Source organism: Lactuca sativa, chromosome 1, assembly GCF_002870075.4.
Source record: "Lactuca sativa cultivar Salinas chromosome 1, Lsat_Salinas_v11, whole genome shotgun sequence".
NCBI classification, from domain to species: Eukaryota; Viridiplantae; Streptophyta; class Magnoliopsida; order Asterales; family Asteraceae; genus Lactuca; species Lactuca sativa.
The window spans coordinates 5,316,068-5,331,978 of record NC_056623.2 but is presented as its reverse complement, the minus strand read 5'-3'; the positions used below and the strand labels follow the sequence as shown (position 1 = coordinate 5,331,978).

General features: G+C 38.2%; 2 protein-coding genes and 1 non-coding gene across 3 annotated transcripts; 1 reads left to right on the top strand and 2 right to left on the bottom strand.

Moving 5' to 3' along the window:
• Positions 1–629: 629 nt before the first annotated feature.
• LOC111909320 (small nucleolar RNA R71) lies at positions 630–736 on the bottom strand. The gene has a single exon (XR_002856168.1). It is a non-coding gene; the product is annotated as a small nucleolar RNA R71 (small nucleolar RNA).
• A 913-nt stretch (positions 737–1,649) lies between these two features.
• Positions 1,650–2,511, top strand: LOC128126876 (uncharacterized). Its single transcript, XM_052765031.1, has 2 exons — positions 1,650–1,898; positions 2,083–2,511. Exons 1-2 carry the CDS (start codon positions 1,650–1,652, stop codon positions 2,509–2,511), a joined length of 678 nt encoding a protein of 225 aa, XP_052620991.1.
• A 5,744-nt stretch (positions 2,512–8,255) lies between these two features.
• LOC111909278 (uncharacterized) lies at positions 8,256–8,684 on the bottom strand. The gene has a single exon (XM_023905066.1). The coding sequence runs from the start codon at positions 8,682–8,684 to the stop codon at positions 8,256–8,258; it is 429 nt and encodes a 142-aa protein (XP_023760834.1).
• Between the last annotated feature and the right edge of the window lie 7,227 nt (positions 8,685–15,911).

Sequence of the window (15,911 nt, the reverse complement as noted above, 5' to 3'; positions counted from 1 at the left end):
TCACAAAAAGAAGGATAAGAGCGTGAAAGAGGATCAAACACCAAAGAAGACACCTTTACAAGAATTCAAATCAGTGTTCTCAAAGAAGTCAGGGAAGAAAACGGAGGAGTCAAGTTCATCTTCAAAGAACAAGAGCAAGCTTGAACACTTAGATCAAATACCCGTCCAAGCTGAGTACGCATACGATACTGAGCCTGAATTTGAATTACATACAAGTGAACCCGAGAACGAGCTGGAGAACGAAATGGCGAACATTGATGAGATGGCCATAGGGGACTACACGAATTGCATTCGAGATGATGTGGGGCCGGGTTTAGTACATCCTATGATTCCTGCCAATGCCACATTTAAGTTGAAGGGACATATCCTTACTGCACTTAAGGATATCCCATTTTACGGGAAGGATCACGAGGATGTTTTCAAACACTTAGACGAGGTGAACAATATTGCGGATTATTTTAATACTCCCAATATCCCAAGGGAGACAGCTTTGCTAAGGATGCTACCAGTCACTTTTAAGGGAGCAGCAAAAAGACCGGTTGAAGGCACTCCCGCCTGGTACAATCACCACATGGGCTCAATTGCGTGAGAGGTTTCTAGATCAGTTTTGGCCACCCTCCAAAATCTCTAAACTCAAGAAGGAAATTGCCAACTTTGAGCAAAATCCGGGGGAGTCATTATACGAGGCCTGGGAATGCTACAAGGGGTTGTTAAGGAATTGTCCTCAACATGACCTCAATATTCAGCATGAGATGTCGATATTTTATGATGGGATGAATGTCATGACTAGACAACTCCTTGATTCGCAAGGACCACTAATGAAGAAGAGCCCAAATCAGGCCAAGGAGCTGATTGAATAGCTTTCAAGGCACTCTCGTGAGTATCACAACCTAGGGCGTGATGGAATAAAAGGAATTGGAGGTACAAAAACTGAAGAGATGGCTGCTGTGATGGCAATGCTTAGCACTATGGATAGGAGGTTGACTCAATTGGACTAATCAATTCATGCAATCCGAGTTGGTTGCGAGAAATGTAGTGGCCCACACTTGACAAAGGATTGCAATATGGATGAATATGGAAACAAGAAAGCTCAAGTATGCTACTCAAGTGGGGACAAGTATGATAAAGACTGGAGAAAACCGAAGAAAGAGTGGCTGCCTTACGAATAATACAAGAAGCAAAAAGAAGAGAAATTTAGGCAAACTGGCCGGGGCTTCTACAAAAGAGAGCAACCACTAGTTGATAAGAAATCAGAATTAGAGACCATGTTGATGAAATTCATGGAAGCTTCAGAAAAAAGACATGATGCTACTGACGCTGCAATGGAAGAACAAAGAACTATAATGAAGAATCATCATGCAATGATGATAGATCAGCAAGCATTAATAAAGAATCAGCAAGCCTCCATCAATAAACTTGAAGTACAACTTGGTCAACTTACCACTTTAGTTAATGAGAAGATGTTCCCGAAAGATTTTGAAAAGAAGACCCAATCTCACGTAATGGCCATAGGTATTGAAGAAGAGGCGATTTTTGAGTTCCTAGAAGCCTTAGAAGTGGAGCCAGAGCAGCCCGATCCAAAGCCAAAAAAGCCGAAGCTCGAAATTGAAGAATCTGATGGAATACCCAGTTCACGTCGTTAGCCCGCTATGCTCACGTCGTGGGCTCGGTTTGAACAGAAGAAATCTGTATCTGTTCCAGCTTTTAAACCACCTTTTCCATTCCCTTCTAGAGCTAATCTCAGTCCACCGGAAAGAGAACATCTGGAGTTTATCAAGCAATTAAAGGGTATTCCTATCAATACTCCTTTTATTGATTCACTTGCAAAAGTTCCAGAATATGCTAAGTTCCTACAAGACTTGTTAGACACTCATAAGCAATTAAAGAATTATTATAAGGTGATTCTAAGTGAGCAAAGCTCAAAAACTGTGTTGGGAGAAATACCTAAGAAGATGGGGTATCCTGGATGACTCGCTCTTCCATGTGAGTTTGGGAATAATATGAAGGTTTATGCTTTAGCCGATTCTGGAGCTAGCATAAATTTGATGCCTTATTCGTTTTTATCAAAAATTAAATATTCAGAAGTTGAAGGCTACAAAGATGACTATTCACATGGCGAACCGTTTAGTGACACAGCCCCAGGGCATTGTGGAATATATTTTAGTGAAAATTGGGAAATTTGTTTTTCCAATAGACTTTGTGGTTTTGGATATGAAAGAAGATCCCAATGTTCCAATTATTCTTGGTCGCCCGTTACGTATCATTGTTGGAGCTCTGGTTGATCTAGGCGAGTCCAAGCTCTACTTGAGAGTTGGGAATGAGAAGGAAATTTTTGGAATAAAAGATGGTTTCCAAGGGAATCATGCTCAAGAAGAGGTTTTCAACATTGATGAAGAAAATGAACTTGAAGAATTAGAAAAGCTCATCGAAGAAGAAATCAAAACAATTCAACAAGTTAAAAGAACAAAACCAAGAGCATCTGTTCCATTTTTAGTTGAAGTCATTGCCTAGACGAATCCAACTTCTTGGGTAAGCAAGGAAGATGATGAGATGTCGAGTGATGAAGAGGAGGCTACTTCAAAAGTAACAAGTCCAGTGGTGAAAGAAGAGAAGGATACTTTGGAGCTTAAAGATGATGAAAAATTGAGGATTCAAGGGATCAAACGCAAGCTCAATGGAGACGAAGTTAAAGCTAAAAAGGAAAATTCTAAAAAGGCGTATATTCGTCGAGTACAAGCTTACAAGAGGCGTTTCAAGGAGTAAAAGATCCTAGTGGTGGACTCTTCAGATGATTCAACGTAGGAGGCATGGAGTCCAGCTCAAGACTCCTAAAAAAGAAGTGCTTCTAGGGAGGCAACCCGAGTTTGGTTTGCATTTTCTTTCTTTTTCTTTTTAGTTTTTAGCATATTTTTAGTTCTTAGGAAGTCGATCATGTCATCTGAATTATTATCTGTATAATAAATTACCAAGTAAGGAGTCAGTAAAATCAAGTGGTAAAACTTATTAAATATCTTACAAAATTAAATTTGGAGAAATTAATAAATTTCATGATCAGACGTACTTCACGAAGTGAACCATTACGGGTTCACGACGTGAATTCGGATGGCATATGGAGATGATTATTTGATATGTTAATCATTTTTTGTAAGCCTGCCCACTTTCAGTAATGACCCAATATATGCCTTAGCCCACTTCCTACTTAAATGGCCCAATTTTAGAGTCCAGACAAAACTCACAACATGAACCATTCCGGATTCACGAAATGAGTTGTAAATTACTCGGGACCACAGATTAAGGGATAAGGAATCAGTTTGACCTACCACTTTTTTTATTCCTCACGAAGTGAAAGCGAAAATTGGTCCCCTCCTTTCGATATTGGCCGACAACCATTCTGTTTTCCTTTTTGCTTACGTAATACTTCAATCTAAGGTAATGATTCTTAAGTACTAAGTTTAATTCTGATCTAATAGTTGAACTTAGGTTTAGGGTTTGTTAGTTAGTTGAAATGTATAAAATATGCCCTAGGATTCGTGAATTAGCCTTGGAATGTAGATGATTTATGGTCAAAAGTAACATAGGAGTAAACCCCCAACATTTTATTGGCCTATTTGTACAAGAACAAAATAGAATGTGACATCGATGACGAACTCATGACGTGAAAATCTATAAACTCACGTCGTGAGTTCTATACTGGACGATTTTCTGTTTCTTTTCTTTCTAAACTTGTGGGTTGTTTCTTTTGGCTGCGTTTGCTGTTTGTTTTTGCAGAAATAGGTCCTAGAAGGGAGGCACCTCTTCGAGTTGCGGGTTTACACCCGTTTTACAATTTTCCCACAACGATGTCCTAAGAAATCTTGACCCGATGGAACAACAAATTAGGGTGGCTCTACAACCGAGATATTGCAGTTGCTCTGACAATCAATTGGACGCGGTTGAGGGACGTCGGGCTCGTGGAAAGGCTGTCCCCATTTTTGATAAAAATATTTATTGGAGATGGATATTCGTTCACTTGCTCGGGATGGCTCAACCTTTTTCGGATCCAAGAGCGGGTGTATAAGGAATTTTTTGTTGAGTTTTTCTCAACAACGACATTCCAGGAGACTGTCCTAGACCCACATTGGCAACAAGCTTTGGTATTCCGGTTAGGGGGTGAGTATCGGGAATGCAGTCTCGTTGAATTCGCTTGGAGGGTTGGAATATATGATCGACAAGAGGCAATGACTCCCGAATTTGGTATGTTCCTGAGTGAGGCAACTAGAGGGTACACGAATGGTGTCACTAGATATGCTTTCTGGCATAGTATTGCATCCGAGATTTTTAATTCCGGAGTGTCTCTCGAGAGTAGTATTCGGTCCCCTATGCACCACTTACTCCACCGTTTCATCACATTCTCCATCAATCATAAGAGGCATGGAGATAAAGTAACAAAGAAAAATATATTCTTCTTATGGTGTATCTTGCAGCCCGGAGTGTGTTGCAACATTCCTTGTTTTTTGGCACGTTTTCTGGCTTGGTCTGCAGCTAGTTCTCGCCCGGGGAGCCTTATTTGTGGAGGGCAATTTATTACGTGTTTGGCCCGATCGTATCGTTTGCTTGTCCCTGATATTACTCGTTCCATGACTTGTGTGGATGAGCATGAGTTTGGCATGGGGTATTTGGAGACCATGCGGGCTGTCAGAAACTTTGGGTCGCATTGGGGAATAGTACCTTCAGATGATGAGGGTAATGAGGGTGATGAGCAGCCTGATACACAACCAGAACAATAACCACAACCACGGCCGAGGAGAAGAAACGTGGGAGGAAGAGGAGAGAGAGGGCAACCAATGCATCCACCTGCACCCATGGTAGGATCACACATTGGGAATGATATGGCTGGGTAATGTGACCAGTTATCATTAAATGTCAACTGGATTGGGGGTACCATGGAGAATGTGGTTCGACACCTTGGGGTGGAGCAACCGCCTCATTTGGGGTATCATTACCCAATTTGCCTGAGGTGGACGGAGTATCGAGGACATGGAGGAGATGGGGGGGGGGGGGGGGGGGCACTAGTGGAACAAACGAGGAGGATGAAGATGATTGATCATTTAGTTTTATTTTGTTTATTTAGACTTGTTTGGTTTGTTTTTATTTTGATTTTAAATTTGATTGGATTGTAAGACTTTAAGATATTATGTTACTTTTCTCTTCTTTGGTTGTTAACTTTCAGCTTGCTAAGGAGTCTTGGGGAAGGAGTAAGGTCGATTCAAGAGTTGTGTTCGTTTAGGCGAGTGTTGTTCAAGTTTAGAAGTTGAAAGTCGAAACCCACAATTGGAAATAAGTTTGAGGTGAGTCGAGAGAGAGGTTATAGTAAGAAGAGTCGTCAAAATACACTGAATTTAGAAGGGTCTTAATTCGTTAAGATGTTGAGTGGAGTATATGTATTTACAAGGAAGAAGGCAGTTTTAATTCTGGTTTACCCAGAATTCACGTCGTGACCCTATAATTCTCACGTCTTGAACAAAGTTACAAGGAAATTCAGAATGCGCGATTTAGCGACTTCACGTCGTGAGCCTGAACTGATTCACGTCGTGACTTGTGAATTTCCACCATATTCATTTCATTTCGTTCTTCTTCATTACATGGAAATACTACCATTCCTTATGACACTTTTGTGACAATTCGATGGGCTATTTTCTTTAATATACAATATGGCGTATGATTTCCACATTGTCTACATAATTTGGAGGCTTGCACCATTCTTTTTGAAGATTGAAGTTTTTATTAATGGCGGGTTTCGCAAGTTCAAGTCCAAGTTCTTATTTTAAAAAGGTCCATATTCGAGATGCACATTTTTCCACACTTTTGACGATGATAACGCCACTATCCCAGGGGAGTCTGTTCCTTTTTCTCCCTTCTCGTAATTTTTATATTATTTTAAGCATACAATGAGGGCATTGTATGAAATAAGTGTGGGGTACGGGGTAGAAAAAGTAATTGCTAGATAACTTGGTAAATTTTAAAATTTTATTAATTGGATCTAGTAGTAATAACTTGAACTGTACTTGTTAGTGGAATGATCCGATAAGAGCTCAAATGTTTAGTTGAGCCGATATACGTTATAATGCATTTGTGGTCTCCCTTATTTTAGTGAAATCATGGAACAAAAACATAACCCCACTTAGTTTGAGGAATGCAATATGTTTAGCAGCCCAAACCTGAAATGTATCCAGGAAAGATATGTCTTAACCAATAAAGGTTGAAGTTAAGCGCCCCTGCTTAAGCATGTAGGGTTTGAGGAAAAAAGAAAAAAAAGTGAGTTATACATGTAAAAAAAAGAGAAATTACCGAAAAGTAAAAATTCTTGACGAATTTTGTAGCTATCAAAGTATGAAGATCAAAGATAAAAAATTCTGAAGAAATTCAAAAAATTTGAAGATGCCAAAAATCATGAAAGAAGTGAATTCAATGAAGTTAAAGAATAAACATTAAAGAAAAGAAGAATTCAAGAGCTCTAAGTTGTGGTATCTTCTAAAAAGTTGTAATTCTCTAGTTTATGTATGATTGGGTAGCTTTACAAAAATATCCTGAGGTTAGAAAGCTTTCTGAGGATGGATTCGAAAGGTTGCATAAAATGAGCATTGTTCGAAAGAAGTGGGTAATTGTTTATGAAGATTGTGTGTATTTAAAGTATGGGGGGTCATTTAGGAAAAAAATAGACACAAATGCATGCGTTGAGGTCTTGGCATAATGGCTGAGCTGGAATAGGATTGTTCTATGTAATGCTAGTGATGAAGGTTTAAGTTTAAATAAGTAGATTTGCTTGAGGGCAAGAAAAGCCTAAGTGTGGGGTATTTTGATATTTCCATATTTATACATAGTTTTAGGCAATATTGATCTACATTTTATTAAATATTTTGGTTATTTGCACATAATTGTGGTACTTAAAAGGATAAATTGTTATGTGCAGCCAAATAGAAGTATTTTCATAGAAAGGGACCAGAAGTGACAATAGTTGGAACTTTGGGGGGCTTGAAGAAAAGAAGAACTAAAAAACACACAAAAGACGTACTCACGACGTGAGTAGAGAGTTTTAGAAGATAAGCATCCAGGTGAAGGAATCCTTTCCGAACACGATTATCTCGAGTTCACGACGTGAGACTTAAATTCTCACAACGTGAACGGGAAATTTCAAGATATTATAAATTCCTTTTCCCATTACGATTTGGGAGACTTTTGGCTGAAGGAAGAGGTTCCAGGAAGCGACTTACAGCGGAAGTAAGGTTCTGAAAAAAGGGTTTTCAACACCAAAAGAGTAAAAGCCCATAATTAGTTTACTTGTTTGATACTTATGAACATGTTTTCTTATTTGAGTTGTGTTTATATGTTAGTTTCTATTATGAGTAGCTGGATCTAGCTACTCTTATCTAGCTCGATGAAGCTTCTAACTTATGAATATCATAATTTTATATGTATTTATTTAGTTGGTGAATTGCTTGTGTTTGATTTATTGTTACTTAGCATGCTTATATTGTTGCTTTAGTTGCTTAAATTCATGTTATGTGTAGCTTACTGACCATTAAATGCATGAAATTGATAACCAGTAATTTAGTGAACATTGAAATGCTAGAGCTAGGATCAACCAAAATCTTAGTTAGTAATTGAAGTAATTAATTATGTTGTGCTAGAGAGCATAGATTATGACCATAATTGTGTTTGCATGATAAATCTTACATAGCATATTCATAAAAATAATTGGTTATGTGTTTAATTATGTGTGACCATACATTGTTATACATGAATTAATTAACTATTGGTAAATTTAGACCTAAATTACTAATATAATAACAACCAACTTAATAATCCATAATTATTAGCTAGCCATAAGGACGAAGTGGATTCGAACTAGATAAGAGTGTTTTTAATTATTGATTGAATTTGAGTCAAGTTAGTCTGATCTTGCAAAATCAGATAAAAAATCCTTTTAGATTGTTAATAATTAGATTAATTTAGTAGTAAATAGATTAATTGATAACACCGTTCCCTGTGATCGACACCCGAGTTACCCATGCTATACTGTAATCTGACTAGGTACACTGCCTACAAGTGCATAGTTAGTCTAAGTTTGTTAGGTTATAAATATTAAAATTAGTGGGTACTTCCATGCACATCAAAAGAAGTTGCCAAATAAAACGAAACCAAACAAACGCCCGGGTTGCCTCTCGGTAAGCTGCCCGTTTTTACTGTCATTGGCTCGACATTCTTACCTGGTTTCCTCAATTGCGGTAAGTCGGGACCTTGACTACCTCCACTTCTTCATTTGTAACTTGAAACCCTTCGTAAAATGGTTTGAGACGATGGCCACTTACCTTAAAAATCTTTCCTGTTTGTTCACTCTTATTTTCTATAGCACCATGATGAAACACGTTAGTAACAACAAAAGGTCCTACCCAACGAGACCTCAATTTACCGGAAATAAGTTTGAAACGAGAGTGATATAAGAGTACCTTTTGATCGGTAGTGAATACCTTTCGCGAGATCATCTTGTCATGAAACGCCTTCGTCTTCTCCTTATAGATTGCTTCGTTCTCGTAAGCATCATTCTTGATTTCTTCCAACTCTTGGATATCCAATCTTCTTTTCTTACCAGCTTCATCCTTACTCATGTTCAACTTTTTTACATCCCAATATGCTCGATGCTCCATTTCAATTGGTAGTCGACAAGGTTTGCCGAAAACAATTCTATATGGTGACATACCGATAGAAGTTTTGTATGCTGTCCGGTGAGCCCATGATGCATCATCCAGTCGAATACTCTAATCTTTCTTGACCGGATTGATGATTTTCTCTATAATTCCCTTAATCTGCCTGTTTGAAGCTCCAGCCTGCCTGTTGGTTTGCGGGTGATGCGCTGTGGATTCCCGATGTGTGACACCATATTTCTTGAGGATTGCTTCGAGGGTGCGGTTGCAGAAATGCGTGCCCCGATCACTAATAATGGCTTTTAGTGTCCCAAACCTAGCAAATATATTTGTTTTGACAAAATCAACTACAACCTTAGCATCGTCTATTCGTGTAGCTTTTGCCTAGACCGATTTGTACACGTGATCAATAGCAAGTAATATATATACAAACCCAAAAGATGGCAGAAACGGACCCATGAAATCTATACCCCAAATGCCAAATATTTCACATACCAAGATTGGAGTAAGTTGCATTTGATTACGAGATGACAAAGACCCAGTCATTTGACACCTTTCACATGTTTTGCAAAACAGAAAAGAGTCACGAAAAATATGAGACCAATAAAGACCGCTGTCCAAGACCTTGCGTGCGGTTCGTTGTGGACCATAATGCTCTCCACAAGCTTCTGAATGACAGAAATTTAGAATTGACTTGACTTCATCTTGAGCACACATCTTCTAATCACCCGATTAGCACATTGTTTCCATAAATACAACTCGTCCCAAACATATCTTTTCACCTCCTTCTTTATTTTATCTTTCCGGGCTCGGGTGAGATCAGAAAGGAGTTCTCTGGAGACCAAGTAATTAACTATATCAGCAAGCCAAGGAGTGTTCAGAACAACAAATAGATGCTTGGTAGAAAATGTTTCACGGATTGGTGTCGGGTCTTCAGGTGGAGTGAGTCAGCTCAAATGATCAGCTACCAAATTTTTTCTCCCACTATTGTCCCTGATCTCTATATCAAATTCATGTAGCAGCAAAATCCATCTAATCAACCTTGGCTTTGAGTCTTTTTTGGAAAGAAGGTACCGAATGGCTGCGTGATCTGAAAAGATTATAAATTTCGTACCCAACAAATAATGTCTGAATTTTTCCAATGCACAAACAATTGACAGCAACTCTTTTTTTGCGGTGGAGTAATTTTCTTGCACGCTGTCCAAAGTTTTTGATGCATAATATATAACGTGGGGAACCCAATATTTTCTTTGTCCTAGAATAGCTCCAGTAGCAGTGTTATTGGCATCACACATTATGTTGAATGGTGAACTCCAATCTGGGGGCTGAATGATCGGGGTAGAAGTAAGTGGATTTTTCAGCACATCAAAAGCCTTCTTGCAATCGTCATTGCAGTCAAATTCAGCGTCTTTTTGCAATAACTGGCACATGGGAACTGATATCTCTGAAAAATCTTTTATAAACCTCTTGTAAAAGCCTGCATGACCATGAAAGGAACGCACTTCCCGAACATTCTTCGGGTAGGCTAAGCTCTTTATAACATCTATTTTTGCTTTATCGACTTCCAAACCTCTTTTTGAAAAAAATATGTCCAAGAATCAGACCTTGTTCAACCATAAAGTGACATTTTTTAAAATTTAAGACTAGGTATGTTTCTATACATCTTTGTAAACTTTTTGTGTGGTTTTTCAAATAAATATCAAAGGAGTCTCCATAGACAATAAAATCATCCATGAAGACTTCTATGGTATTTTTGACATACTCAGAAAAGATACTAACCATACATATTTGAAAGGTAGCGGGTGCATTGCAAAGTCCAAAGGGCATATGTCTATATGCGAATGTCCCGAAAGGACAGGTGAAAGTCGTTTTCTCCTGGTCTTCTGGAGCAACTGGAATCTGATGGAAACATGAAAATCCATCCAAGCATAAGTAGTGGGATTTTCCAGCAAGCCTCTCTAGCATTTGATCTATAAATGAGAGAGGAAAATGATCTTTCCAGGTGGCTACGTTTAATTTTCTGTATTCAATACAAACGTGCCATCCGTTCTGAACCCGAGTTGGAACCAACTCTCATTCTTGTTCTCTACCACTGTCACTCCAACCTTCTTAGGAACAACTTGAACTGGGCTGAACCACTTGCTATCAGAAATTAGGTATATCATCCCAACATACATTAACTTCATAACTTCTTTTTTAACCACCTCGATCATTGGTGGGTTTAATCTGCGTTGGGCTTTTCGTGATGGCTTATTATCTTCTTCCAACAAAATTTTGTGCATGCAAAGAGATGGGCTTAGTCCTTTGATGTCTGCAATAGTCCACCCAATTGCGCTTTTATACTACTTCAAAATTTTGATCAGCTCTAACTCTTCTTTTTCTGACAGCTTGTTGGATATGATAACTGCTAATGTTTTTTTTTCTCCAAGATATGCATATTTCGGGTGTTATGGAAGTGTCTTCAGCTCCAAGATGGGAGCTTGCACTACAAAAGGAAAAAGCTTAGAGTTAGAAATTGGTAATTTAAGAGTTTGGGTACCATACCTCAACTTTCTCTGTTGGTCCATATTAGCTGCCATCTCTTGAACTTGTTTCCCAACCTCATACTTTTCTGATAGAACTTGAGCTGCATTAATAGACAAACTTTTATGGAGCACTAATGCTAGTGACTCACGGTTAGAAATATCAAAATATTCTGCAGATAATGGTTCAATTACATCATTGAAATTAAGGGATGAAATCATCATCTGGATAACGCATGACATCATAAATATTGAAGTTGATAACTTAACAATCAAATTCCATTGAAAGGGTACCATCATAAACATCTATTTTGGTTCTGGTGGTTTTTAAAAATGGTCTCCCCAAAAGAATGGAACCTGAATTTGGCGAGTCGTCATCTCCCATATCCAAAACATAGAAATCAGCTGGGAATATGAGTTCATTCACTTGAACCAAAACGTCTTCCAACACACCTTTTGAGTGCACTAGAGAACGATCAACTAATTGAATGATGACTCCTGTTCTTTTTAAACGCTCTACCCCAATAGTTTTAAAAAGTGAATATGGGAAAACATTTATAGAATCTCCTAAGTCCAACATAGCTCGTGACACTGAAAGGTTCCCCAACATGCAAGGAACAATAAATACTCATGGATCCTTACACTTTGGGGGTAGCCTTTTCTATAAAACAGCTGAAACATTCTCTCTTACTTTAACTGTTTTGTTTCCTTTTAATTTTCTTTTTGAGTTACACAACTCTTTTAAAAATTTAGCATATCGGGGTAGTTGTTTAATTGGATCAAGAAAGGGAATATTTACCTCAACATATCTGAAGAAATCTATAATGTTTTTGTCTTCCTTTTCTTTTTTCGTGTTTTTCAGTCTTGAGGGAAAATGAGGAGGGGTAATTTTCACTTCAGCTTCAGGAGATCCATCTTTTTTCTGCACCTCTTCAGTTGCCTCAGATTCTTGCTCAACCACGATCTCTTCTTCCTCATCTTCTTGTTGATCTGGTCCTTTGTAGTTTTTACCACTTCTGAGGGTAACAACACAAGCATTGTGTTTCGGGTTCTTCTCAGTCTGAGATGGGAATTTTCCTTAGGTTTGTGCTTCTAGTTTGCTCATGGAGTTCGTGAGTTGTGATACCTGCTGCTCTAGATTTTTGATGTTGGACTTTGTTTCATTATGGAAAGCTTGGGTACTGGTAGCAAGACTTTTTACTATGTCTTCCAAAGACATGATGGAGCTGCTAGCTTGTGACTGAATAGGTGGTTGCTGAAAGTTGCTTTGGTGCTGATTTTGTTGAAAAGGTTGTTGGAGCCCAGATGGAGCTTGGTATTGGTTTCTTTGCTGAAAGTTCTATTGAGGTCTTCACTAGAAATTGTTATTTTGAAGCCCTCCCCAAGCTTGGTTGTTGTGATGTTGATCAAATGGCCTGTGATGAAATCCTCCCATAGCCTGCACAACTTCAGTATCTTCTTGAAGTAGTGGGAACATATCAGTTGGGTGCCCGGTTTTGCAGCAAATCCCACAAGGTTTGACCTTTGGCTCAATACCTTTTTCTTTTGTCAACAAAAGGACAACTTTAGACAATTCTGAAATCTAGGATTCCAGGTGGGCATTACTCATCTCCTTGACTCCTCTAGGATAGTCTGGATACCACTCTTCCTCAGTTGTTGAATGTTTTGATTCATTGGCCAGCTTCTCTATTAATGCCCTGATCTCTGTTGGTGTCATGTCTGAAAGTGATCCTCCACTAGATGCATTTATTAGTCGCCTCTCCATATGTATCAATCCTTCGTAGAAACACTGATGTACTGATAATCACTAATGTCATGTTGTGGGCATCGGACTAACAGCTTCTTGAATCGCTCCCAATAAGTGTTGAGAGCTTCTCTTTTTCCTTGCTTTATACAAAGAATTTCTCTACGCAGATTTGACACTTTCGCCTCGGGAAAATATTTTTCTAGAAACAGTTTGGCGAGTTCATTCCAGCTTGTTATTGAACCAGACGGAAGGTCATATAGCCACTCCTTTGTTGCATCTTGAACTGAGAAGGGGAATGTCCTTTGTTTTATTTGGTCTTCAGTAACTGTATGGGGCTTCATTCCAGAATAGATGACATGGAATTCCTTGAGAAATTTATGCGGATCTCATTCTCAAGGCCTCGGAACGGGGGCAGCAGATGGATCAAACCGGATTTGAGCTCAAAGTTCTGAGCTTCTGGAAAGGTGATACGCAGAGGCTGCTGCGTAACCTCTTGTGTTGCCCATTCGCGAAGAATCTTTTCAGCTTCGTCTCCATTTTCGCTCATGATGGATTCTTTTTCAGTTTCAGAAGAATCTGTAAGTTCGGGTTTGTCTGAAGATGATGATGAGTATGTTTTGAACGGGCTGTTAATGGGTGAAGTAGGTGCTTTTGGAAAAGGTTGAAATAAGGCTTCAGTTTCATTCCACAAGGGGGTGCCTTGTTGTGTGGGTGTTTTATAATGTGAGGATGGGGAGGAGGCTGAGGTTCCTGCTTGTTGCTTCCGAAGTTTTGCCTCCTTCTTTAGCTTCCTAGCAGTGTTCTCAATCACTGGATAAAAAATTAGATCACCTGTACGTGAAGATCTTATCATAAAACTATTAGTGTTTTACGGTGTCCCCAACAACGGCGCCAATTTGTTAGATACACTGTCCTACACGATTTAAACAAACAAAAGTATAAAATAAACAACTTTATTGCACTAACAGGTAGTACAGGTAAGCAGTGGCGGATCCTTAGGGACACGTCCTAATGTTTACACCTCATTGCATAAGGTGTGAACTAATTCTTGATGAATGCAATAAACATAAAGGGGGGGGGGTTATTTCAGAATATTAAACTAATAGAAATTGAAAATGACAAGAAAATGACTAAATTTAAAGTGATGAAAATTCAAATAAGAGAAAGCAATTCCAGTTTCGCGGTGACTCCCCTAATCATATAATTAACCTTCAACCCAATATTCTAATTGATGGGTTTTAGCCATAAGAACTTTCCTATGTGCGCATGCAAAACCCTAATGCTTGGATCTAGGCTTTCTAATTAAACATGCTTTGAATCCAAGACTTCTAACAACTAATTAGGTATAAAACAATACAAAATCAGATCTGGAAATATACCTTTGAAACTCTTGTTTGATGTTTTTGTCTTGGAGCTCTAGAGTCACAATTGTCACTCCTCTAATGGCTTACAAACACCAATAAGCAAAGAAGATGATTTAAGAGAGAGAGGCTAGGAGGAAATCGGCCAGGGGTTCTCTATTCTCAATGAGATGTCGATTTCCCTAAGCCATGGGGTCTATTTATACTTGTAGACTCCTTAAGGGTTACAACTTAAACCCTAGTTGGATAATCTTCTCTTAAAGCAATCCATATCCTTACCACAGATAGCCTTGGATGATTTTGAGCTATCCTTATCTCTAGAATTCGTCCAACCCCTATCCAATAAGGATTTACAGTCTAAAGTCTAACTATCAAACAATTGACAGTTTATACCCTCTTATTTAATTAATCTCTTTAAGTCACCAAATTAATACCAATTAATTTATGACTTATATTAATCAAATAACAATATTACTATTCTTTATATTATTCTCATAATATATTAATAATATTTATTCTCTCTTAATAAATCATCCTATCAAGTTGCTATGGTGAAGGCAACCCAACAGGACCATGCACAATCGGGTCAAATACTTGCCTAATATAGTTGCAGCCTTAGACACTATTCCAACAGTCTCCCACTTGGATAAGTCTAGTAACTATATGTACAAGTACAATTCGATTTGCAATCGTAGCTCTCAAAGACGCTGTCAAACTCTGATCTAATCAATCTTGTCCTTTAGATAAGGGATCGTCCAATCCACTGTTAGATATCATGCTGACAATTCTATGGAATGATTAATCTAGCTTTTAGGTTTCTCGATCTCTGATTTATTTGACATAGAACTTAATCGAACACATCAATTCAGTTCTTACCGGGCCCGACACATAAGTCAAATCAAATCATCGAGTGGCCGAGATATCGCTTTTACCTTCTTAGGTTAAAAGTTATAGATAAACTTTGACTTATATGCATTTACTTATTCATTAATCAACTATACACAACAATGCGTTTTATAACACCGAGTTACTGATGCGTTTTCGCATTATCAATGTACAATCAATTAACAAATAACAAACCATATATCTAGGTTTTAAGACTATATGATATTATCGTCTTGCGATCACCCTTTTACATCATATTGCATAAGGTGATTCCAGCAAGCACGGGTTTGTTCCAATGCTCAAAACTAGTTCATAAGCACTCATGAACGTCACAACAATCTTTTGCTATGTCTAATACCATTTAGACAATCTACGCACCAATTCACGACAATCTTCATTCATATCTACTTCCAACATATGAACGATTGTGGACAATTTGAATAATTCGATTATTCTTAACAAATTCAATTATTCTGGAAGTCAAAACATGCAAAATGAAACAATAGTTAAACAATTAACATAAGATAGTAACATTACTCATAAATAAAACTCCTTTATTTAATCATCAAATGTTAATTACATTTATCTATTACACGTTTCTAATACTATCTAATCTATGCTAATATCATCCTTCAGCCCAATACTCCTAGCATGCTGCAAGTGCTTAACCCTGCTCAGTCCCTTCGTAAGCGGATCTGCTGGGTTATCTTCTGAT